A 27,172-nucleotide genomic window follows, 5' to 3' on the forward strand; every position below is an offset into this window, starting at 1 on the left:
ATATATATATATATATATATATATATATATATATATATATATATATATATATATATATATATTCATGATGCAGAAGTAATAAAAAGATGTAGAATTAGGGTCACAATCGGAAAATTTGAAGATTTTGCAAAAAGAAATATCTAGATTGCCCCTTATTCGAATACATTTTTAAAGAGGACATTCTTCCAAATCGAATGACATCTTTACCTTGACCTTTTTTTAAAGATTACGAGTTCAGATATTTTTGGGATCATAAAAAAAGTATATTGCAAAGTCTTTCGTTATGATATTAAGCTAAAATTTAATTTTAATGCATAGGTTAAGATTTGGACATTTTCTTCCTTATAAATGAAGTATTACATAATCATTTATATTATTATTTTGTTAAGAAAACGTTGGCATTGTGCTACGAGCTAAAACTATTCTTTACTACTTCATAAATATTAAACCTGAAATACTTGGATGAGTGTAGTTAAAAACTTTGTAAACTACTTTTTCAAAAGAGAAATCTCCTTTTTTTTACTTTCTAGTATACGAAGTCAGAGAAAGCATCGTAATCGACAAAATTTTGAGATTTTGATAAGTCTTCACGTTTTAGACGTCTTTGAATCCAAGAAACACGCTCTTGACATCATATGATAAAGACAGCTCAAAAACGCTTTCAGCTAGAAGAATGAAATGTGATCTTTACACCAAATTTGTGGACTCCTATCAAATTTTGAGCAAGCTCCGTTTAGAAGTCTATCTGTCCGGCTGTTCGAATATGAACTCACACGATGACTACAAAACCAAGAAAGATGGATAAAATTCAGTACATAAATTTAACATCTATATATTAAACTCTTATCGAATTTTGAGCCAAATCCAACAAAAGGTTGAACATCGGTCGGTCTGTACTTTCGAAAACATGTAAACGCGATATCCAAAAAATGATATGATTGAAATATATCATATTTGGTAGGTTATTTTGTGACTACAATTGTAGTTTCAGTTTCATTCGGTTTCGGAAAAAAGTGTCTGAAGCGCGAATTAGATTTTCGGATCTAATTCACCTCATGGCAGGGATTAATGGCCAAGGATCAGTCCGCAGATTCAGTAAAAATGCTAAATCTAAACCAGAGGTTGATATTTCGCAACTATTATACGCCAGTGCTATGCAGGCGCTCTCTGCCTTAACTTGGGTCCACAATTTTTTGAGTGGATTAGGTTGAGGGATAACATCTTTATTACAGAGTCTGCGAGAAAGTTTTGAAGAAACCACACCCAATGAATTTCGTAATCAAAACTGATCTTGAGAAAATGTAAAATAGCAGAGGTTAAAAACTCAACTTACACAATGCACATTATAATTAGAATTGGCATCATAAGTATTAAAGGGATCGTAAATGCTACATCTTCAAAGTTCAAAGATTCTAGTGCAGTGAATTAAATTTTCAACTGCTACTCTACATTCTAAGCCAAAACTGAAGAGTTTCCATATTTGGAAGAAGAGAAAAAAAATCGTATTTCAATAAAACCTAATTCATTATTTCCAGCGCAGTGAGTTTTAAGACACATGTTAAGAAAAAGTTCATTAATCCAAGAAATCATTATAATTTTCTTTGAAAATAATTGAAATTGGCATTTGGTTGGATCTTATCTAACCAAATGCCGATAAGAAAAAGGTTCATTTTTCCAATACCATTTTTAATAGAGAAGGCCAATCCCGGTGCAATTCCTTCATAGTTGCTGATAAATGGGTCATAATATCATCAGTTTTATCTGAAGCCTGTAGATCTAATAATGAATGAATTAGTTTATTTCATTCTCAGCAACTGAATGATTGATTTTTTCTTGCAGATTTCCCCCTATTTCTTGATAGTGAGAAATAGATAAGAAAACTTTTATTCGTTTTAGAAAGCACTTTCAACTTTTCTGGACCCAGATGAAACACTTGGGCATCGCTGAGAGATGAAAGGGCCAAGTGTTTGATGACGACTTCTTCTTCTGTGTTAAGGAACTTGAATATATCACTTTGGTAAATTAGTATTTTTCATGATGATTCTGTGTCCGTGTTACAACGAAAAGAGGGGTGCAGTCGCTTATGAGGGTAAAAAGCCCTGAGCACCCGAGGGCAGAAGTCTGACTTCTAGCTCATATGAAGATGACACTCACACACTCGCTTGCACAACTCCTTTTTACAGGGGGATTCTTTCACACACCTCACAGATAGAACACAGGGTTAAGAGCAACCATGCCCGAATCAGGACTCGAACCCGGGACGCCCAGATCACGGGGAAGACGCACTACCCTTAAATCACATATTGAGAAGAAAATAATCCATTTTAATTTGATTTCTAATATTTCCTATATTGACTTCTCTTTTCACTTTCTCCATCCTCTCATTACACTTCCTATTTCTTAATCAAAGGTCCAAGCCCATGAAGACGAAAGAAATGGATTTCTGTAACGTTGAACAGACCGCAGCTCCTGCTTCTCGGAGAACTTTGAGGAGTGTGCTGTCATTAAAAACAAGCAAATGCATGAAGAAGCCATCATGGCTGAAATAAATTACCATCTTTTCAAACGTGGGATAGCTGAGGTTAAATAAGAAATACGCATATCAAAAATGTAAGAATACCATGCGGTTGAAAGAATGAAAGTATACTCACGGTTCTTTGAAGAGTCAGCATTTTACTTCCAAGCTGCGAGGGAAACAGAATCTTACAAATCTGAGGACTGGAATTCGATGGAGAGACTTAAAACTTCAAGTATTTATACTCGAGCACCAAAATAGATCACCGAAACAATCCCTTTTCAAATAAACAGATAAGAGTGGAATATTTGTGAATGCAACTGGGGGCTCCCTTTAGCGAGTCGAAACACTTTTTAGAGCGAAAACGTTGCTAAGAACAAAAGTTTTTCTGTGTAATGGATCAGAAGCGTGGCGGAAGTGGAGAGCGCGTTATGCCGTGAGGATTGTGAAAGAAATTCGCAGTGGTCTGAAAAGGAAAAATTGAAATGAGCGGAAAAAAATTCTTTTGTGAACTCCAGTTTTTCAGAACCTTCATTTAGCTCTTTCATTCAAATCGAGTAGGGGAAAAAAATGTATTCTCGGAAGCAAATATGTCACACTCGCGATCTTCTGCGACACCCCAGCCAGTATAAAAGAACGCAGCAAAAGCTTTTGTAAAAATTTTACTGAGATTTTGAGCTTGTTATCTAAAACGTGTAACTAATTGAATGATAAGCCTGTTTGACTGTTTGAGATTGAAAATGTACTAACCATGCTTTAAGTTCAGTTTTAATATTCAATCTTCCGCTGCGTCTCTCCTCCGACGCAGTTCCCTGTCTACTTTTTTTACTTTCTTGCATACGAAGTGTAGAGAAATGATTATAACCGTCAAAAAATTCGAACACGAGATATCGATGACTCTCCAGGTTTTAGACCTCGCTGAGTTCGAAAAACATATTTCTGGCATTAAGTCTGCATGCCTGTGAACAAAGTAACTAAAAAACGCTTTAAGCTAGGGGGTCTAAATTTAACCCTGGAATGTGTGACTACTTTTTTTATATATAAAGAAATAAATGTGTTTTGAATAGCTGCATATAATTTAAGAAAATTATTTTTAAAAATTTAGTTATTTTTTTCATGAAATTAAAAAAAAAATTAAAGTGTTCGTTATAACTACGTTATGCATTAAAGAATATCACAGTAACAAAAATCAGATAATAAAAATTCTGCACGAAAAATAAAAATCCATTTTTACCATCCTATTTTTTCAATGCAAGGAAAAAAAATATTTTGATAGCATTTTGAATGGTAGAATTTTTTATACAAAGGCCATCAAGGTATTTTTCTACGTTTTTCATTTAAATCTCCTTCTAGCAACCACTACTGCCATATATCAGTCTTCATACCAATGTTTATCAAAAATATTTAAAACAAGAAGTGTTTTCCAAAGGCTCGTTGTTGCTCTTTGGAAGAGTCGCGTGAAGCTTATACATGCAAATAAAAACGTGTAACCAAATGGCATATACCAAAACTGAGACGAAACTTGTGAATTTCTATCAAATTTTTAGCCAAATCAGTTCAGAAGAAGTCCGGCTATCAGAGCGCACGATAACTATAAAAGGAAGATAGGAAAAATGGAATATCTTTAGTGTATATACTTAACAGAGTTTGAGAAATGCAACAAGAAGTTGAAAGTCAGCCGCTTTGTACTTTCAGGAGCAGGCAAACGCGATTATTTAAAAACGCAATGGCTTAATTTTACTAAATTTGGTATGCGGTGTTATGACCGCTGATATAGTTCTGTTTCAAATTTGGATTTTATTGATCAGGAAAAAAAAAGCATCTATAACACAAATTCACCTTTTTTAGAGAGTATGTAAGAAAGTGTGTTGGAAACCACTCCCGCTGGTTTCTGAAAATGACGCGAGTCACTTTTGTTATACTAGAACAAACAGCGGCATCTATTTTGGCCGGGGCAATCGAAATGAAAAAAAAAAAAAAAAAGAATCAGATATTAATAATGAGAAGACATCTGTGCGGCTCACGTGATTTCGATACTTCCATGTACCAATGGGCCTCACTAATTGCATAATGAATGAAATGCGAAGGTGTGGAGACGAACCTTTTGCACACTTCATCTTGGTAAGTGGATTAGAGCCGAAATTTACAAATGTATTTTAAATATAGGTTTCAAATTCTTATATTAAAGGAATACTTTTGAAATTTTCTGCAAATATTGCCTTTTTTAACCTTTAAACGATTTTTATGGACTTGCTATTGTGTTCTTAATCATGGCAATTGTAATAGAATTCGGTTTATATTATATTTCCTATAAACACTGCAAGGGATTCCTCCATTCTGTGAGACATTTCACAGCTGGCGTTAGACGGGAGGGCCCACGATTTATCCAGAATTCTTAAGCCAATTTCATTTTGACTGCAGATCCATGAAAGAAATAGAAAAGAAACAGGCTCTTATCATTCTATAATACTAAAGGAGAAAACTCTGGAAGTAGAGAATGGCGAGGGAAATGAGTGATGATATGATAGAATGACTTGTTCAAAAATCTGAGCAGATCCCATTTGCTGATGAAGTTGAAGTATTTATAACAAAAATTTTAATTGCCTATCTTTATTTTGATTGCATGTAAATATGGCACTTTTTAATACAAGTGCTTTTTTTTACATCGTTGCAATTTTTTTTTTATTTTTAAAACTCATTTCCAAAAGATACTTTCAGTACATGTTGATCCATATTATATGACTCTCAAATGAAGCAATTCGAGCCTTCAGCACTCTTGAATGGAGTGATCCTCGGCATGCTTGAAAAATACATACAATTACAGTTAAAACTATTTGTAATATGCTCGTGTAAGCTTTTTTCTTTAGAATAATCGCCCACTGAGAAAGTAAGTAGAAATATCTTAAGACTTCCTTTCTTTCTTTTTATTCATTCGTGGGTATTCATTCCTTCGTTAGGCGTAGCTGTTATATATTTCATATTAATGGAGTGATCACATTATCTTTACCATTGGCACACATTTTTTATTCTTAGTTTTTATCTTTCATTGACTTAATTCATAATCCTTCTTATAGCGAAATATCCGAATCTAACATATTCGCATCGATATTTATTATATTATTTTCATACTAACTGTAAAAGCATCTCCGAAAAATCTTGCAAACTATTGTTATGCCAATTGTTGCTTTTTTTTACAGGCCATTTAAAAACAGAAACCAGCGGTAGTGGTCTTCCGAAAACTTTCTCGCGTACTCTCTAATAAAGATGAGCTTGTGTATTACATGCATTTTTCCTTCAACCGACTGAAACCAAATTTCGACGCAGAGCTACAGTTGCAGTCACGGAATCACGTACCAAATCTAATGTACTTAAGTCAAGGCATTTTTTTTTTTAAAGTTATCGCGTTTACACGCTTCTGGAAGCACAGACAGTCAACCCCTTGTTGGATTTGGCTCAAAGTTTGATGCCTACACAACAAATGTTAAATTTATGTACCGAATTTTATCCCTCTTGTTCTTTTCGATTTGTAGTTATATTGTTAACTTACATTTAAACAGCCGGACAGGCTTCCTCTGAACATATTTTGCTCAAAGTTTGATAGATATATACTATTTTGATATAAAGACCGTATACCGAATTTCATCTGTCTAGCTCAAAGCGTTTTTGAGTTATCTTTGCGCAGGCGAACAGAGAGACATAATACAAAAAATGTGTCATTTGAACAAGGAGAGGTCTAAAACGTGTAGATCCGCCATAATATCGAGTTTGTATTTTTTGAAGATGACTCTCCTTTTTCAATATTTCGTATATGAGAAAGTAAAAAGTGCCAGCATTAAACTTATTAACGTTACAAATTATTTTTCATTTCTAAGGACCGCATGAAGTTCATTTTGTATTCATCTTTACCTTAGTGCGCAATTTTAAAAATGGAAAGAAAGATAGACACGAAGCCTGCGTTTTTGGAGATGGATAGCAGTCCAAAAGATTGAAATTGTGTTTTCTTAATTAAAGTAGCTAATTCTTTCATCTCTTCTTCTCAAAGATAGATAAAGGAATGCAAAGTCCTTGTAATCTGATTTGGAAGAGGATAAAAAAAAGTTTAATGATTCATTTTTAAAACTTTGATTTTTGTCTTCATGACTTTGAAGGTTTGTTAGAATGCTCCGTCTCCTTTTTCTCCTTCTTTCGTGTACGAAGTGTAAAGAAAATACTGCAATCGTCAAAGAATTCGAACTCGAGATTCTGACAATCTCCATTTTTTAGACCTATCTGAATGTGAAAATCAGATTTTGGGCCCTAATGTCTGTCTGTGACGAAGATGACTCAAAAAAGCTTTGAACTCGACGGATGCAATTCGGTCTTCACATAAAATATTTTGATATAAATCAAATTTTGAGCGAAATCCGTTCAGAAGAATTTTGTTTGTCGGGCTGTTCAAATGCCAGTTAACAATATAACTACAGATCGGAGAGAGCTGGATGGATAAAATTCGGCAAACGGTTTTAGCATTTATGTGGCAGACGCCCATCAAATGTCGAACCGAATCCAACCAGGGGTTCAATGTCTACTGTCAGGAGCTTGTAAGGGCGAATGACTCAAAAACGCAATGATTTAAACATATCAAATTTGATGTGTGATCTTGGGACTGCAAATGCAGTTCTCTGTCAAACTTCAGTTTCAAGCAGTATGGAAAAAATGGATCTGAAACATAAATTCTCCATTTTTAGAAAGACTGCGAAAACGTTTTGGCGAGACCTCTTCCACTGGTTGCGAATCAGTAAAATATTTACTCTTTGTAAATACTGGCACAGATGCTACTCCTTAAACTATACAACTGGCGATTTAAGTGGCACCGATTTTCAATTGACAGAATAAAAAATCAATATACCAGAAAAATCAATTTTTTCGGTGTCAGTATTTGAAAATTGATTTATTGACTACGAATTTTGGCCCTCGACCGCTGAAGGGCGAACCAGTGAGACGAAGCCTGCAATTCGTTTTTGTTTTCGATGTTTAACGGGTGCTTACTTCGAACTTTTATCATTAATGCATTTGAGTTTATCTCACCTTTCAAAAATGGAAGTAGTGTTGTGGTATTGTTTCAAGAGATGTTTCTTTTTGTCATGAAAAAGTGCATTCAGTCAGTGGGAAGAAGATATGAAAGAGGTCAAGAAATAGGTTTCAAACAGAATATTTTGTCTGAATGTTGCCAGATAAGTAATCGTTATGACTTGCATATAGGGATTACAATATCGGACCAAAAGTTCAATACCGGTATTCGGTATTTTTTGGATCTTAATACCTTGATACCGATATTAATACCGGTAGTAGAAATTTTAGAAAAAGAAAGAAAACACAGATGTTTCTTTCTTTTATTTGCCAGTTTTATTAGAGAGTGTAAATATCACAAAAAATAATTTGTAATTTATAAATTTTAACAGTATATAATCGCAAAAAAGTAAAGAAACATCTTATTTATTTAAATCACAAAAAAAGTGTAAATATCACTATTCAGTTTGTGATGCTATTACAAATTTTTGAAAGGCAATCTTAAAAAACATAATGCATCCATAATGCATGTCATTAAGCCTGAAAAGTTATTTTGTGTGAAAATGACCAGCTGTCGAAAACGCTCTTTCGGCATCTACGCTAGTTGGTGGTACTGTTAGCAATGTGCGATATACTTTTTCCAAGTATTTGCCTCTAAATCCCTCATCTTCAAATAAATCGATTTCTCGTCGGATGGTTTTGGATATATCTGTATTGTATTTTGGTTCGTTGAATTTTTTTTATTTTCTATTTATCGCTAGGTTTGTGAGTAAAAAACTTTAAGAAAATTTACTATAAACTTGGCCAGATTTGAGCCGGTGAGTCGCTTTTTTCTTTTTCATTTTCATTTTTAAAATCATTATAATTATGTAAATACCGTAAGACATTTTCTATTTCGGTATGTTTTTCTTCTGTGCGATTTTTCAGTATATATATATATATATATATATATATATATATATAAAATATGTAATATATACCAGTATTCACCTTTGACCATGGATTTCCCCCCATTAGATACTTTTTAGTTCAATTTTTTTTTTCCACGTGTATGTGAGTGTTGCGTTGTTTCTGACAGCGTTTTATTTTAACTCAAAATTTTGTATTGATGAGTAGCCGAAAGTGACAAAAAGGCTTTCAGGAATCGTATGAAGAAAAATTTACATAATATCATTAAATATTGTGACCAAGAAGCAGAAAACGAGGAATTAAAATATTCCTGAAAAAATTTAATAACATATAAAAAAGAAACATTTTAATATAAAAAAAGGTAATTATTATTTTGAAAAAAAATAATTACCAAATTTTAAGAACAGAAATTAATGTTTATGTCCCTTGTATTAAATAAAAGTTGCTCTGAAATATTTTACTGTGCATTAGTACCTTTTTCCTTCTGCTTTTCTAATGATCTGTAATGCCTATGTCACATAAAGCAGCAAGTCTTCATTATTAAATGTAAACATCTCCTCCTTTCATCTTTCCTCTCACCCCAATTTTGTCAAATGAAACCCATCCTAACACATGCGCAAAAGCACGGAGGATTTTATAATCCGTTGTCAAACAGTATTTTATCACTTCTCATGATTGTACGATGCAACTTTGTATTCACAGTCTAATTAATTTCGCCCGTTAGGAAGACATAAAAACAAAAACGTATACCACTTTGGCGGTCCCTGAACATAGTGGAGATAATTCAAAAAAATTCTAAAAAATAGCGAAAAAAACGGTATTTAAACTTGTGAATACCGGTATTACAAAGTTGTACAAATGGCTCAAAATACCGGTATTCGGTATCGCGGTATACCGGTATTGCAATCCCTACTTGCCTATGGAGATGGATGTTCATATTTATATATTAAGATATTATTTAGAAATATATATATATATATAATTAAAAAGTGTGTAAATATATATAATTGTCATCGTATTATCTTAAAGCATCCTTCGAAGATGATTATATATATGTATTCACTTTTTTATTTTGCAATAAACTAAATTTAATTGAATTTATGTTTTTCAGTTGTTTTAAATAGAAAGTGAATAGATTTTTTTTTAAAAAAAATGTATTCCATATTAATCATTTAACATCCTAAAAATCAATAATGTGGTCAAATAAACTGGTCTCTAAAGGCGACTAGTTTAAAGAAATATGCTTATTTTAATGTTCCGTGGTCTTCCTTTCAATGGTAGCATGCTACCTAATGTTCCATAAAATATTCAACTTCACATTTGCTATTAATTTTAGCTGAAACTCTGTTTTCTAACATTAAAGGAGAATGTATGCGGTGGGGTTCCACAGGACAAGCTGTTTGATCTGAAACTACCGAATTTTGCACTGATCTACATTTAAGGTGAAAATATGTACACATCTATTAAAACATCTATCTGTACAAGTGAACAGAATTTTCAAATTAATTAAAAATTACTCAAAAATTTGGCCAGAAAATACTATTTCAAAAAACCAATTTTCTCACCATTTTAAAGTTTATTTTTTTTTTTAAATTGTCAAGCAAAATTTTATCGCAATTAAGTAATTCTATTAAAAAAATGTTTCTACATGATTTTCAACAATAGATTTGATGATTACACACTGAAACTTAAACCGTTGTATTGTTTCAACAAATATTTATTTATGGGATTTTCTTCCCTGCTTGAAACTATGGAAAAAGGATTCTATTTTATTTCTGTGTGGTTTCTATGACTAATGAGAAGTGAAATAATAGTAATGATATCAAATGAAGATAATGCATTTTGAATGATTTATAATGTTCCGGACTTTGACTGCATTAGGAGAGTTCCTTTGCTCAATAGGTGCAGGACAATTAAAACTACACGGAATATCTCAGTTTGATACTTAAAATATTTCCTGAGGGTGCAATGAACACAAAAGTTATGCATAAATGAATGGTGGAAAATTATATACAATCCATTTCCCCGGCAAAGCCGCGAATCACCAAAGCGACTAATAACATTCTTATTTATTAAACAGATAAGAAAATATTTTCATCGCTCGAAACAACAGCTAGACAGGATTCCAAATAGAATTTATAAGTGGTTCTCTGAAAAATGTCACCAAGTCCCAAAACATGACTTACTGCACTAAATTGTTCTAAAAATCGATTTTCTAGGGAGATAGGGAAAAATTCGTTTAATCTTTAAATAAAAATTACCGAGTTTATTATATGAGCATGTCAGGTAGATAACCTTGAACATTTAAAATTAATTGAATAATTTTAAATGAATTTTTAAAAATATTAATACAGTTTTTGTGCTTGCTGGAATAAATTGAAATTTTACAGTTTCAAATGTCATGAGCGATTTCAAAGGCCTGATTTAGATATTCATGCAAACCATGGATAAAGTGTTTAAAAATAACGAAGAAAATAACGAATTCGTGAAATTAAATAAGAGAGTTTATTGCTACAAACATTTACAAAAGTTGGCATTCGCATAGCTTCTTTGCCTTCGATCTAAGCCATTTCCAGGATCTTCACATCACGTGAGAGTAGGTTGGCTTCACTGATGCTCTACTGTCTGAAATTGATGAAGATGTTATTAGATTAGAAAAAGCAGCAGCGGACATATAAAATGCCGTAGGTACGCTATCAAAGTCTTATTATAAGTCAAAATTATTTATAGAATATTTATCACAAAATTAAATTTTAATCAAAATTGTAATCGATATTAGGCTCTCTGAACCCTAATTACTCTCACAAAAAATTCGTAATGCATACAAGTATAGAAATAAATTTAAAAAAAAAACTGATTTCAAAATGAGCTCTTAGCAACGAAATTCGATTTCACATTTTCCATTTCAAAAGTCATAAGCTTTGTTTATGTGCTCTTTAATACCTTTGAAATGCTATAAATACTATCAGTTCATTGTAACATCGAAAAGATTCTGTAAGTCTGAAAAAATCGAATTCACATTCAGAAAAATCATAATAACAAAATCTATCTAATTTTGTAGAACAATAACTGTTATCAAAATTAATCAATCGATAACGACTTAAATCTATCCATGACATGAAGAATTCAATGTGAAAAAAATGTAAAAAGTTTTTGGGCTAACAGAGTTATCTGTTAGCCAATTCCATCTACATTTTTGAAATACTTTTACAAAATAAACAATATTTATTTATAAGAAAACGAGTTGTTCTTTTGTTTTGAAGTGCTGTCAATTGATTCTTTGCGAACTATTCTAATAACATAATAAAAAAAATAATTACATAGCCATGTCAATGTGTTACATACATTTTTTACGAGCAATACTATTCTGATATAGCCAGAGTGAAGTAGAAAACCAAATCTCGATATAAAAATCAAAATATTTCCATTTAAAAACTATTTTAAATACATGGATCAATTTATACTCACCCATTGTATTAGAGGAAGTAATTTAATGATGCCCATATCCATAACCACCATATCCTTTTCCATAACCTCCAAGGCCGTATCCACCGTGTCCTCCATATCCGCCGAGACCATAACCTCCGTAACCTCCGTGACCATATCCTCCATATCCTCCGACAAGCGCCTTGCCATAACCTCCATATCCGCCCTGTCCATAGCCGCCATATCCTCCTAGACCTTTACCATAGCCGCCATAGCCTCCATGTCCGTAACTACCTCCATAGCCTCCATGTCCGTAACCACCTCCATAGCCGCCAAGTCCTTTACCATACCCACCGAGTCCATAACCGCCACCGTAACCGCTGAGTCCTTTCCCGTAGCCAGAGCTGACGATAATTCCATGGCCGCCTCCGTATCCGCCATAACCACCACCGTAACCACTTTTGTAGCTGGTGGCATTAGCAACCACCGCAGCGCAGACAAGGAGGGCGATCTGCGAAAGAGAAGAACTTTATTTATTATTGGTTTCAAATCGGAGTCGTGAAATAAAGTTGAAGTAGTTAGGAAAGGTTCCAATTCCATTTTTAAAAATATTTCATTAACATTGAAACAGGTTGAGTGTGATACAGTAATGAAATTAAACTATGCAGTCAACATGAGTTTAGGAAGCATGATCTTCAATGCTTTCAGAAGTTTTTTAATTGCCAATCATGATTGTAAGAGGAACCTTGAAGAACAATTTAGAATCACAGCTTATGCATTTTATATATTTTTCAGTATGAATAAGAAATGAAAGCTAGGGACTCAAAATATGCGATGAAATAATAGGTGCAATTAGCGATCAGATGGTTCGCCAGGATTAATGGTCGCCAAAATTTTAAATTAAATATTTTAAGTAAAGTTAATTGAATTACTTCTTCAGCAAAATCATTTTAATCTCCAAATTTTAATAACCATATAACTCGTATAAACATCATCCTATTAAACTACGTTTATAAGACGGATATAATGCTTACAATAGAGATATTTTAAAGTCATGGAAATCTTATTCTTGTATCTAGTTATCTAAAAAATGTCCTTTCATATTTATTTTATTCGGGCACGTGCTAAAAATTAAACTTTCCTAGTTTTAATTGGCCAGCAGAATTAGTCTTTTAATTTCGGTTTTTGTCAGCATGATGATGACACTGATAAAAATAATTTTTCATGCCAGCATAACATGCTCGTGCAAGTTAAATTTTATTTTTACTTGTTACAAGTTACATTTTATACATATATATAAATCTAAATTAATGGAAGAATTCTTCCAGAAATGAAGAGTATTTGCCAGAAATGAGGATAGAATCAGCGTAGATGAAATGAAAATGCAACTTACCACAAATTGTTTCATACTGTGGTCGGAAGAGATCCTTTCTTAAGCAGAAAGAGTTGACGAATGAAGCTCTAGTCATCCGCGAGTCATTTTATATGCGGTATCCGTTCGAGAAATTGGGTTGATTTCAGTTCAAGAAAAGTGAAAAACCCCGCCCCCAGTCGAAACTTTCTCCTGCGACATTTGAAAAGTTATCTGACAAGCGGTCGTGCGCCATTGTTACGTGATGTTCGACCGAAGAAGATGGATGGGGGAAGGGGTGTAGAATACCTTGAGAATAAGAAAGAAGGAAGGAAACTTAATAATATTTGGAAGTTATTGGCTTTGAGCGATCGAATTAATTGTGAAAGCGTCAAAAAATATCAAATAAGACGTTCGTTGAAGAAATAAAAAAATAAGTCGATTTCAGCTGTGACATGACTTCTGTTTAAAATGCGCCCATGTTTTGTCTTAATCTAAACTATAAAAATTCATTATTATTTAACAATTTTTTTATTTATATCAGTACATGTTTCTTGAGGATGGTTAAATGAAGGGAACAGGCTCTATTCTTGGTTTTCTTTGTCTCCCACGCTGTATTTTCAAACAAATTTGTTAATTTGTAGTGCGCTGGAGCGTTGAGTCCTTTTGTTGTTGATGCCTGTCGGTTAAGAAAAATCCTTAAATAAAAAGAAAAAAATATCTGCTGTGTGATATTGAGTTCTTTTTTTCTCTGACGATATCTAAAGATAAATTGATGTTTTGATCAAGCTTCAAGGTGCATTGCTAAAATGAAATTTTCGACTCATTTTGTGCTGTCAGTAGCAGGTACACAAAGTCAGGTAAATAGTTTCATGCGCGAATGTTTGATCAACCTGCTTGCTTTTTTGAATTATTCCATTCTTACACAGAATATATTTGAGCAACTAGGTTTTGAAATTGTTCCACATATCCGTTCATCGACAGCGTGCATTTTCAGTAAATTAAAATTTCGGGGGGGGGGGGGGGGTGCATTCTCGAGTTTGAATAATTTTAAACAATATACTTGCTATATAATAACAACATATTTAATATAGTAAATATCATGTTTTTACCCACATATATTTAACTGAGGATTTAAAATGGAAAGAGCAAAGCCCTAAATGCTGAGCAATCTCAGAAACTGTTCACATTAGTGACTTTTTTACGCTCTTTTTTGACTGTCAGAGGCATTTCACATCTCATTTTATAATGCATTGCTTATTTGACAATTTAACGTTAAAAGTGTTTGCTTTTTTTAGTATTAAAAGCATTTACCTCTTTTTTCTTTCAGTTCATCTTTTCGTTGCATAGATTAAAAAAATGAAATTTTTTATTTATTATAAAACTAAATTTAAACATGTTTTGAAGCGTTCCGATGGCTCGCTACTTAGCAGTTTAAACTGTTAAGCAGTTTAAACTTAAAATATACTGTGTATGTGCATCCTATCTATTTTAGAGAATCAGACTATTTCTATTGTGCTGGCGAAATTTAGAGAGTGAAATACCAACTTCTTAGTCACCTTCAGGTCTCAAGATTCAAAATAATGGAGGCTCTTCTATTAAGTATTGTACTTTTATATTTGTATAGGAATGTGTGGTGAATGGCTATCAAAAATCATATATCAATATGAATCTATAAACTACAGGCGACCTCCTTACGTTAAAAATTTTATCATCTGTCATTTGATTAAGAATGCTTCCGTTTTCAAAGAAATCCGACATGGATGAAGTGTCTGCAGTGAAGATACCCCCATTTAATTGTGCTGATCGGCGACTTTGATTTTCATGGTGGAAGCTACGTTTGAACTACCAGTGCCAAAACCGATAACTGCAAGCAAAACTAAATTCAACTACTGCGCTGCGCATATTCCACCTGAAGCTGCGTCTATTGTTCCTGACATCATAATCAATCCTGATAAAAAGGATCCTTTCCAGCAACTGAAATCGGAGGTCATAAAAAGTAGACGAGAATATAAATCTCAAGAAATCTTCACCGGCGAGCAATCAGGAGATCGGAAGTCCAGAGAGCAGAGGCGTGCGGAATGTCACCACATTTCAGATGCCCTACTGTTAGAACTCTTTCTTCAACAAATGCCAAGTAACGTGCAATCTATTCTCACAGCGATCACTCCTCTAAATGCCCCTGAAGCAGCAAAAACGGCTGATAGAATTTTGGAATGACACTACCCGAGGTAAGCAAAATTTCAAGCTCTGGTTCTAGTGCCATTTTGAATAGCGCTAATTCTCACTCATGAAGAGATTAGAGCACTTCGAAAAGAAGTTGTGTCTTTGTGCAGATCAAGAAGTGTCTCTCGGCGACGGAATCACTTTCGCTTTCGAAAGCGCAGCTCTTCTGCGTCCAAAGACATTTGTTGGTATCATGAAAAATTCCAAAACAACGCTAAGAAGTGTGTTAAGCCGTGCTCCTTCTCTGGAAATATAAAAGGGCGGACTTAGAGGCGACAAACCTCCTGCCCACTGAGACATCACTACATTGTCGCCTATTCATATATGACAGAAAACTAAATCTTTCTTTCTTTATAGATACTGGAAGTGACTGTTGTATTTTCCCGGCAAATGAAAATGAAAAAAAAAACAAAAACAAAAAAAAACCATTCAAATATTTCATGCTACAAACGGTTCACCAATAGAGGTTTATGGGAAAAAATTGGTAGCTTTAGATTTAGGACTTCGAAAATGTTTTATATTTCCATTTAATGTTTGTAATGTTTCTAGAGTAATAATGGGTGCTGATTTTTTGTATCATTTCAACTTAAAAGCTGATCTAAAAAACATTGTTTGTAGATAAAGATACTAAATTAAAATGTAATGCTGTATTTAAAGAGGTTAATGTTGTATTTCTGTAAAAACTATACGCGTCAATGATCAGTATACTAAACTGTTATCTGAATTTCCTAATTTAATGCTCCTGTTAACTGTTCAGCATAATGTAATGCATCATATACAAACATTTGGTGCACATGTATTTGCTAAAGCTAGGCATCTGGCACCTGATAGACTGAAAATTGTCAAAATGGAATTCCAACACATGCTTAATTTAGGCCAAATACGCCCGTCAAGCAGCAAACAGTTATTTTCATTACATATGGTTCCGAAAAAGTGATCATTTAATTGGCGTTCGGTAGGCGATTATCGCTTTTTAAATGCCCAAACGGTCAAATATCCAATCCCATACATAGTTGATTTTATTAGTGAATTACATGGTAATAAAGTTTTTTTACACATCGATCTTGTAAAAGCATTTCACCAAATTCCTATAGCTCCCGAGGATATCCATAAAACCGTAATAGTTACTCCTTTCCGTCTTTTTGAAAGCACAAGAATGCAATTTGGTATATACAATGTGTCTGCCACTTTTCAAAGGTTTACAGATGAAGTAACTAGAGACTTGTAAGGTGTATATGCCTTTATCGATGATATTTTAATAGCTTCAAAAACTCGTCAGGAGCATCTGCACTATCTGAGAGCTCTTTTTACTAAATTGTATCATTATGGATTGACAATTAAATGTAAATTTGATGCATCTAGTTTCTAGGATATCAAATTTCAGAAAATGGTTTACAACCATTACCTGATCGTGTTGGCGCTATTCAGAAGTTTCCCAGACCACAAACTTTTACGCAATTGCATAGATTTTTGGGCATGTATAATTTTTATAGGAGATTTATTCCTAAAGCTTTTTAGATTTTAGACCCTTTCAAAAAATTCTTAGTAGGTCACAAAAATAAAAAGAAATCCTCTTGTCCTTTTAAAAAGCCAGAAAATCCACTTTAATGGTCTGATGAAGCAAATAAAGCATTTACTTTGGCCAAGCAGGCTCTCGCTAATGCTACCTTACTAAAATACTCCATTTCCAGTGCTGAATTAAGTCTTTGGTCAGATGCATGAGATGTAGCCATTGGAAGCTCTTTGATGCAATTATACATGATAAATGGGAACCAATTGCCTTTTTGTCAATGAGACTCAAAAAAAAGTCAGAGAAACTGGTCCACATAGGATCGGGAATTGTATTCTATTTATGCATCGATTAAAAAATTCCGTCATATGCTTGAGGGTCGAAATTTCTCAATTTACACTGATCAGAAATCCCTCATTTCGGCATTCAAACAGAAACCAGAAAAATGTACGCCACGTCAGCTCAGACATTTAGCTTACATATCACAATTTTCAACCGACATTCACCATGTTAACGGAAGAGATAACATAATTGCTGATGCTCTTTCGCAAATAGAAATCGACGCAATCACAACTCCATCAAAATTGGACTATAAAAAGTTGCTCGAGAGCAATTAAATGACTCTGAGTCGCATCAATTATTACAGTCAGACACATCTTTTAAAATTACAAAAACTTTATTTTCCCCTAGAAGGTATCCATCTAATTTGTGATGCGTCTCCATCCCAATCCAGACCTTTCATTCCAAAGATATTTCGACAAATAATTTTTGAATATGTCCATTTTTTTTATCTGATTCTGGTACATTAGCTACCACAAATTTAATTTCGAAACGATTCATATGGCCCAAAATAAAATCGGATATAAGAGATCGAGGACGTGCATGTGTCAAATACCAACGTGCTAAGGTTTTTCAGCACATCAAAGCTCCTCTTAGCACCTTTGCCGCATCGGAAGTTCGAATTTTCTCACATTCATCTCGATTTCATAGGACCCCTTCCCATTTCTGAAGGTTATCGGTATTGTGTCACCATTATGGGTGGATTCACCAGATGGTCTGAGGTGATTCCATCCATTAATATGACAGCCGTGACCACTGCACGAGCATTTGTGCATAGTTGGATATCTAGATTTGGAACACCAATAACAATCACTACAGACCAACGTCGAAATTTTGAATCCACACTTTTTCGTGCAATCACGAATATTTTAGATAGTCACAGAATACATTCAGCTGCATACCACCCACAATCAAATGGTTTGATAGAAAGACCACATAGACATCTTAAGGGTTCTCTTATGGCTCACGAAAATATAAAGTAGACAGAAACTTTGCTTATCGTTATGCTGGGTTTGCGTACTGCTATTAAAAAAGATATCAATGCTACTAGTTCTCAACTCGCATGTGGTACTACATTGCGTTTACCATCTGATATCTTGAGTGATGATTCTATTGTGAATGCAACTGTAACACCCATTGACGTGATAAATTTAATTTCAATAAGGAAAAAACTGAATCCAATAAATCCTATTCTTCATGGAAATTTTAAATTTTTCGTAAATCCATGCTTGACTTCATGCAGTCACATATTTTTTAGAAATGACAGAGTTAAACCACCATTCATTCCTCCTTATTCTGGACCTCACTTGGTCAAATCTCGGAGAGATAAAAGTTTTGTAATAGATATAAATGGTAAAAATGTAATTGTCACCATAGACCGATGCAAACCTGCGAATGAAATTTCGGAAAAAACCCACCAAAAGTAGCTTTGCGAAATGGAAACTTGCAATAAAATGATAACTTTAAATATATAAAATTACCATATATGGCAGAGTTATTCATTTTCTTTAGAGACTGAGTGAGGAAATTTAAAACATTTTTATATTCTAAAAATCTTGTTCTATAATATTGTAATTCATTCAGTTCATATGTAATTACTTTCTTTTCATGACCGCATTCACTTCCCAGTCATTCTCGTTCCCTTCGTCATTGGAGGCTTACTTTGTGGTGAATGTCTATCATAAATCATATATCAATATGAATATGTAAACTCCGTCGAGGCTGTGTGTGACGAAACTGGCGCGTTGCCTTCATCTGGATATTGACACGCGTTATGCTTCTAAAAAATTATTCTTTCCTTTTTCTTCAGAACGTTCGCGCACTCGCCTCAGTGAAGCTTGTAGTCAAAATCAAATGTAAATTTTCGTAAGTTAAATGTAAATAAACTTATTTTTCTAGCATATCGCAATAATTGGAGTCAGCAACAATTACACGCAACCTTAACTACGACAAATTAATCACTTATTATTACCAAAACAAGGCACAAAATATCTTGAATAAATTTAATAAAAACAGTTTTAAAAATCCACCTCAGTTACTGTGCAGAAAAAAAGGAGTTTCTTTTATTTTTAATATTATATTTTTTTCAATTTATTAATCATTGCTGTAACTATTATGGAGTCTTGAAATTAATTTTTGCTTAAATTCCCTACTATTTGATGCTACCTGATTGGGATGAAAATTCTATTAAATCGTTTGATAAACTGCTAAATAAGTTCCAAAATTATTACCTACAAATAGTGTTTGTCTGTAATTATCTATAAACAGTGTATTCATTAAAATTATCTATAAATAATGCGTTGCCATAAAAAAAACAAATATTCAAAATTCTGGAAAAAGGATTCTATTTTATTTCTGTGTGGTTTCTATGACTAATGAGAAGTGAAATAATAGTAATGATATCAAATGAAGATAATGCATTTTGAATGATTTATAATGTTCCGGACTTTGACTGCATTAGGAGAGTTCCTTTGCTCAATAGGTGCAGGACAATTAAAACTACACGGAATATCTCAGTTTGATACTTAAAATATTTCCTGAGGGTGCAATGAACACAAAAGTTATGCATAAATGAATGGTGGAAAATTATATACAATCCATTTCCCCGGCAAAGCCGCGAATCACCAAAGCGACTAATAACATTCTTATTTATTAAACAGATAAGAAAATATTTTCATCGCTCGAAACAACAGCTAGACAGGATTCCAAATAGAATTTATAAGTGGTTCTCTGAAAAATGTCACCAAGTCCCAAAACATGACTTACTGCACTAAATTGTTCTAAAAATCGATTTTCTAGGGAGATAGGGAAAAATTCGTTTAATCTTTAAATAAAAATTACCGAGTTTATTATATGAGCATGTCAGGTAGATAACCTTGAACATTTAAAATTAATTGAATAATTTTAAATGAATTTTTAAAAATATTAATGCAGTTTTTGTGCTTGCTGGAATAAATTGAAATTTTACAGTTTCAAATGTCATGAGCGATTTCAAAGGCCTGATTTAGATATTCATGCAAACCATGGATAAAGTGTTTAAAAATAACGAAGAAAATAACGAATTCGTGAAATTAAATAAGAGAGTTTATTGCTACAAACATTTACAAAAGTTGGCATTCGCATAGCTTCTTTGCCTTCGATCTAAGCCATTTCCAGGATCTTCACATCACGTGAGAGTAGGTTGGCTTCACTGATGCTCTACTGTCTGAAATTGATGAAGATGTTATTAGATTAGAAAAAGCAGCAGCGGACATATAAAATGCCGTAGGTACGCTATCAAAGTCTTATTATAAGTCAAAATTATTTATAGAATATTTATCACAAAATTAAATTTTAATCAAAATTGTAATCGATATTAGGCTCTCTGAACCCTAATTACTCTCACAAAAAATTCGTAATGCATACAAGTATAGAAATAAATTTAAAAAAAAAACTGATTTCAAAATGAGCTCTTAGCAACGAAATTCGATTTCACATTTTCCATTTCAAAAGTCATAAGCTTTGTTTATGTGCTCTTTAATACCTTTGAAATGCTATAAATACTATCAGTTCATTGTAACATCGAAAAGATTCTGTAAGTCTGAAAAAATCGAATTCACATTCAGAAAAATCATAATAACAAAATCTATCTAATTTTGTAGAACAATAACTGTTATCAAAATTAATCAATCGATAACGACTTAAATCTATCCATGACATGAAGAATTCAATGTGAAAAAAATGTAAAAAGTTTTTGGGCTAACAGAGTTATCTGTTAGCCAATTCCATCTACATTTTTGAAATACTTTTACAAAATAAACAATATTTATTTATAAGAAAACGAGTTGTTCTTTTGTTTTGAAGTGCTGTCAATTGATTCTTTGCGAACTATTCTAATAACATAATAAAAAAAATAATTACATAGCCATGTCAATGTGTTACATACATTTTTTACGAGCAATACTATTCTGATATAGCCAGAGTGAAGTAGAAAACCAAATCTCGATATAAAAATCAAAATATTTCCATTTAAAAACTATTTTAAATACATGGATCAATTTATACTCACCCATTGTATTAGAGGAAGTAATTTAATGATGCCCATATCCATAACCACCATATCCTTTTCCATAACCTCCAAGGCCGTATCCACCGTGTCCTCCATATCCGCCGAGACCATAACCTCCGTAACCTCCGTGACCATATCCTCCATATCCTCCGACAAGCGCCTTGCCATAACCTCCATATCCGCCCTGTCCATAGCCGCCATATCCTCCTAGACCTTTACCATAGCCGCCATAGCCTCCATGTCCGTAACTACCTCCATAGCCTCCATGTCCGTAACCACCTCCATAGCCGCCAAGTCCTTTACCATACCCACCGAGTCCATAACCGCCACCGTAACCGCTGAGTCCTTTCCCGTAGCCAGAGCTGACGATAATTCCATGGCCGCCTCCGTATCCGCCATAACCACCACCGTAACCACTTTTGTAGCTGGTGGCATTAGCAACCACCGCAGCGCAGACAAGGAGGGCGATCTGCGAAAGAGAAGAACTTTATTTATTATTGGTTTCAAATCGGAGTCGTGAAATAAAGTTGAAGTAGTTAGGAAAGGTTCCAATTCCATTTTTAAAAATATTTCATTAACATTGAAACAGGTTGAGTGTGATACAGTAATGAAATTAAACTATGCAGTCAACATGAGTTTAGGAAGCATGATCTTCAATGCTTTCAGAAGTTTTTTAATTGCCAATCATGATTGTAAGAGGAACCTTGAAGAACAATTTAGAATCACAGCTTATGCATTTTATATATTTTTCAGTATGAATAAGAAATGAAAGCTAGGGACTCAAAATATGCGATGAAATAATAGGTGCAATTAGCGATCAGATGGTTCGCCAGGATTAATGGTCGCCAAAATTTTAAATTAAATATTTTAAGTAAAGTTAATTGAATTACTTCTTCAGCAAAATCATTTTAATCTCCAAATTTTAATAACCATATAACTCGTATAAACATCATCCTATTAAACTACGTTTATAAGACGGATATAATGCTTACAATAGAGATATTTTAAAGTCATGGAAATCTTATTCTTGTATCTAGTTATCTAAAAAATGTCCTTTCATATTTATTTTATTCGGGCACGTGCTAAAAATTAAACTTTCCTAGTTTTAATTGGCCAGCAGAATTAGTCTTTTAATTTCGGTTTTTGTCAGCATGATGATGACACTGATAAAAATAATTTTTCATGCCAGCATAACATGCTCGTGCAAGTTAAATTTTATTTTTATTTTTTGCGAAATATATTGCAAAGAATTATGTTTTAAATATTTTTTTAAATTTAATTAAAAATTAAAAATAAATTATAACGCTAAGTAATAGATATCTTTGAAAAGACATTATTTTGAATTTTAAGATTATGTAAAAATCATTTTGGTATTTTAATATTTCTGGGAGTTGTCACGGAAATATGTAATAATTTTGTACGATTTTTAATTAAAATTCTAATTATAATTTCAAAAAAAAATAATCTCTGATGGCCACATTTGCGCTTCCCAAATTAAATATGTACCAAATTCGGTTGCTCCAGGTCGAGCGATCTACGTGTACAGCAACGCCCATTCCACACTCATATACACATGCAAATACACATTTATCTTTATCATAAGTGAAGGTAAAGATAATTAATTATTATTTGATTTTCTAAATTATTTTTCAACTTTAAATTCATGATAAAAAAATTTGGGGAAAAAAATGGGGGTATCAAGAGAAATTGTTTCAAAACTTGTATTATAATGAATCAAAGTTTTCGTCTTTATCATTTAAAGGTAAGAGTTCTGTGAACTTTCATCTCGGGAAACAATCAGATCGATCCAACATCAAAACTGTATTTGTCTAATTCAGTTAAATCTTGAATATTTAGAATGTGACGAAATTTCTCGTTTCTGTGCAAACGAGAGTGAAATACAGTTTTAGGACAAACAAGCAACGGTAGAATAGTTTTTTTCTCGCTACTCTTTGTTACCTGATATTCATGTTTTGAAAAAGCTGGGGAATTTTGAATTATTCAATAGTTTTAAACTGATATGACTTCTAAGAACCTCACAAGATGTTGGAGCGACGAGAGGGGATATATAAAGAAATTGTTTAATTTCACATTCAGTTTTTTTTTTTTTTTTCAAAATATCTTCAAAACCTGCACTGTTCGACAAAATATCGTATTGTTTACACCAAAAATTGTTACTTATTTGTGAAAATGTTCTATTTCAACAAAGAGGGTCTTCAACATTTAAAAATAAACCAAAGTCTTCTAGAGATAAAAGATTTGATAAAAAAATTTTTTGATTAGGGTGATAGTCATATTTTATTTTTGACTAATGTGACTATTTTGTAATTTCTGAAAATGTTCACTTTGGAAACAATAACTATTAAATTCTACTTTCCTGTTCTTTTTTCAATAAAAAGGTTTATAGGACTATAAATAGCCATTCAAAATTTGTTCAATTTCAAAATAGTTGCTAACTTAAGATCAGCAAGTAAAAAAAACTTCTGTTTTCTGACATTCTTATAAGCCCTGGAAAATTATTTCCTTAAATACAAATAAATGCGTCTCTGACCTTGAATTATAGTTAATCAGAAACAAAAGAATTATTTGAAGAAACGAAGGAGTTTAACAAACTCTTCAGGCCTGCAGAATTCATGTTTTGATTGGAAAGCCAGCGTTTTGTGCGGAGGAGGACACACATCACAGAAAACGTCCAGACAAAGCCCTGTAAAGACTGTCCAACAATTGATCATGAAAGGCCAACCGGTTACAAATCACTTGGCGGAACGAAAGCGTTTCTCGGATCTTCGCCTTTTCTGCAATCTGTGACAACGGTGCAGATGCGTGCAGCTGATGGATCCATTAAGGAAATCGAATCACGAAAGAGTTCATCCAATGCCGTGGTAGTTGTTTACAAAAAACGATTGAGTGGACGCCTTTTTTTTAAAAATTAAATCTTAGAAATTCAAATTTAATCAATTGTTTATTATTAAAATGGGGAATATGAATTTTCAAATTTTACAATCTCCGATAAGAAGAGAAACTACTGCTATAGTTAAAACCAGATGGAGTAGTTTCCCTCAAACTTTCTCGCATATTCTCTAATAAATTTGTGTTTCAGATGCGTTTTTCTCCAACCGATTGATCCAAAATTTGACACGAAAATACAATTGCAATCACAAAATCATATATCGAATTTCGTGTATTGAAGTCATGGCGTTTTTGACCAAACGCGTTTACATGCTTCTGAAAGTACAGACCGACGGACCATGAACACTTTATCGGAATGGGCTCAAAATTTGATAAGTGTCGACATTATAGGTACTGAATATGTATAGCTCTCTTCGTTTTATGCCTACCGTGTTAACTTATATTCGAACAGCCGGTCAGACAGACTTCCTCTGAATGCGTTTAGGTCAAGATTTGAAAAAAAAAATATCAACAAATTTATGTGAACCCCTTATACCAAATTCCATCCCTCTCGCTCAAAGCGTTTTTGAATTATCTTTGTCACGGACAAACCTAATGTGAAAAATGTCGAACTCAGAGAGGTGAAAAAGGTAGAAATTCGCAATATCGAGTTCAAATTTTTTTGGCAATTTTAATATTTTCTCTATATTGTATACGAAAAAGTAAACACCAGATCTCAATTTTCTAAAAATACATCTCTACATTCTAAACTTTCTTAAGCTCATAAAACGTATTTTTAGAATAATGCCTGCCTATCGTTTTGCGTGTTCGAGAACTTAAAGGAATGCAGAATTTTGGAAATGATATTTATGATTTGTGTTTCCTGCATTAAATTTTGGACCTGATCAGTCAAAGGTATATTCGATTACTTTTACTATGCGTAGAAGTTTGACATAAAATTTGCTACATTTTTGAAGTATGTGAGAAATCCAGAATTTTTTTTAAAGTTATGTTTTTCTTTACAATAATAAAAAAAAGATAAAAAGACATTTTAAATTCAAAAGATTTCTTTTTATTATTTGGGTCATCCATAATAAACATTAATAAAAATGTTCATTAGAACATAATCCATGCATTTTTACTCAACCTAAAATGTATTTCATTTATTTATAATTAAGATAAACAAACATTATTGGCTATTTTGCAAAAATAACTTGAAAATTTTAAATAAGGCGCTTGGAATAAATCTAGATTAAGCAAAAGAACTTTAAAAAAATAACAGCCGCCGAGTTAAACAAGTCTTTCAATACTTTCTTTGAAAAAAGAAAGATTTAAGAAAATAAAAAAAAAATTACATTCATTCTGTTCCATATATTTATTAAATAAGAAAAGGTCCACACATGGTACAAAGTTGTTTCTATAAAGATTCAGTAGCAGCTTTTTTTTTCAATGACTTTCTTTCTTATTGCTGATTAAGTAATGATTAAGCGAATTTTTATTAACATCCGTTTCAAAGTAACGCAAGAGCCTGTTATGGCGCATCATTTTAAACCGCAGATAAAAAAGATGACTCTTGAACCCAGATTCCTTCCTCCAAGTTTCCGCACCACACCGGCGGAAGAACGTTTGGTTTCTTCGCAGACGAAAGAAAAAACTCATGATGTCATATTTAGCATGTAGTAGGCCCATGTGCACCTCATATCTTTCATGAAATCGGGTTTCGAGCCTAGAGTCTTCCATAATGGCCTCTATTTCTCGGCAAAGAGGAGGGACAAAGCTGAGAAGCTACTCATCGAAACTGGGGTCATCACGACCCAAGCATGATGCCTGTAAAGACTTCTTAAGCAGTCTGTAGAGCACTAGTACAGAATAAAATATTGCAAGCAACAAATAATTAAACTGGAAAAAAATTAAAAGCCTGAAACGAAATCGAAATAAAAGCTAAATGAAATTGCAAAAATGGTTCCCAGAAAGTACAATGTTAATTCCTGTGTGACATACAAACACCATGATGTATCAGTTGGATGAAAGAACTTTACAACACGCAGTATAACCACCAAGAAAATACAAAAACACATTATTCTATTTCAAGGGTTATTTCTATTGTTAAAACATCATTTATTTTAGAGTCTATGCGCAAGAAATCATGGAATTGGTTTCAGTGATTAGAAATGAAATCACAGTATTTTGATATAAGGAACAAAAGAGACTCCTGATGCCAAAATTGAAATACTTTTATATATATCTATATATATTATTCGCTTATTAAAACTAAATGAATAGAAGAATTCTTCCGGCAATGAGGAAGAGACTGCCAGAAATGAAGATGATATCGGCGTAGGTGAAATGAAAATGCAACTCACCACAAGTTGGTTCATACTGTGGCAGGAAGAGAACCTTTCCAATGCAGAAGGAGTTGACGAATGAAGCTCTAGTCATCCGCGAGTCCTTTTATATGCGGTATCCGTTCGAGAAATTGGGTTGACTTAAGTTCAAGAAAACTGAAAAACCCCGCCCCCAGTCGAAACTTTCTCCTGCGACCTTTGAAAAGTCACTTGACAAGTGGTCGCGCGCCATTGTTACGTGATGTTAGACAGAAGATGGATGGGGGAAGGGGTGTAGAGTACCTTGAGAATAAAATACTGGAAGGAAGAAAACTTAATAACATTTGGAAGAGATTACCTTCCAGCGATCGGATTAATTGTGAAAGCGTCACAAAATAACAAATAAAACGGTAATTGAAGAAACAATTAATGAGTCGATTTCTGCTGTGATATGACTTCTGTTTAAAATGCAGTCTTGTTTTGTCTTACTCTAACCTATAAAATTCATTATTATTTAAACATTTCTTTATTATATTCGTACATATTTCTTGGGGAGGGTTGAATGAATGGAACTGGTGTTATTCTC

At 33.0% G+C, this 27,172-nt stretch overlaps 2 protein-coding genes across 2 annotated transcripts; both read right to left on the minus strand.

Annotated features, from left to right (window-relative positions):
- Window positions 1-10,959: 10,959 nt before the first annotated feature.
- Window positions 10,960-13,380, minus strand: LOC129972449 (acanthoscurrin-2-like). Its single transcript, XM_056086591.1, has 3 exons — window positions 13,293-13,380; window positions 11,942-12,410; window positions 10,960-11,098 (listed from the first exon to the last, which is right to left on the minus strand). Exons 1-2 carry the CDS (start codon window positions 13,305-13,307, stop codon window positions 11,964-11,966), a joined length of 462 nt encoding a protein of 153 aa, XP_055942566.1. The 5' UTR covers window positions 13,308-13,380; the 3' UTR covers window positions 10,960-11,098; window positions 11,942-11,963.
- A 7,011-nt stretch (window positions 13,381-20,391) lies between these two features.
- On the minus strand, window positions 20,392-26,744 carry LOC129972395 (acanthoscurrin-2-like). Its single transcript, XM_056086519.1, has 3 exons — window positions 26,626-26,744; window positions 21,374-21,842; window positions 20,392-20,530 (listed from the first exon to the last, which is right to left on the minus strand). The coding sequence occupies exons 1-2, from the start codon at window positions 26,638-26,640 to the stop codon at window positions 21,396-21,398; spliced, it is 462 nt and encodes a 153-aa protein (XP_055942494.1). The 5' UTR covers window positions 26,641-26,744; the 3' UTR covers window positions 20,392-20,530; window positions 21,374-21,395.
- Between the last annotated feature and the right edge of the window lie 428 nt (window positions 26,745-27,172).

The sequence above is a fragment of the Argiope bruennichi genome, chromosome 6, assembly GCF_947563725.1.
Source record: "Argiope bruennichi chromosome 6, qqArgBrue1.1, whole genome shotgun sequence".
NCBI classification, from domain to species: Eukaryota; Metazoa; Arthropoda; class Arachnida; order Araneae; family Araneidae; genus Argiope; species Argiope bruennichi.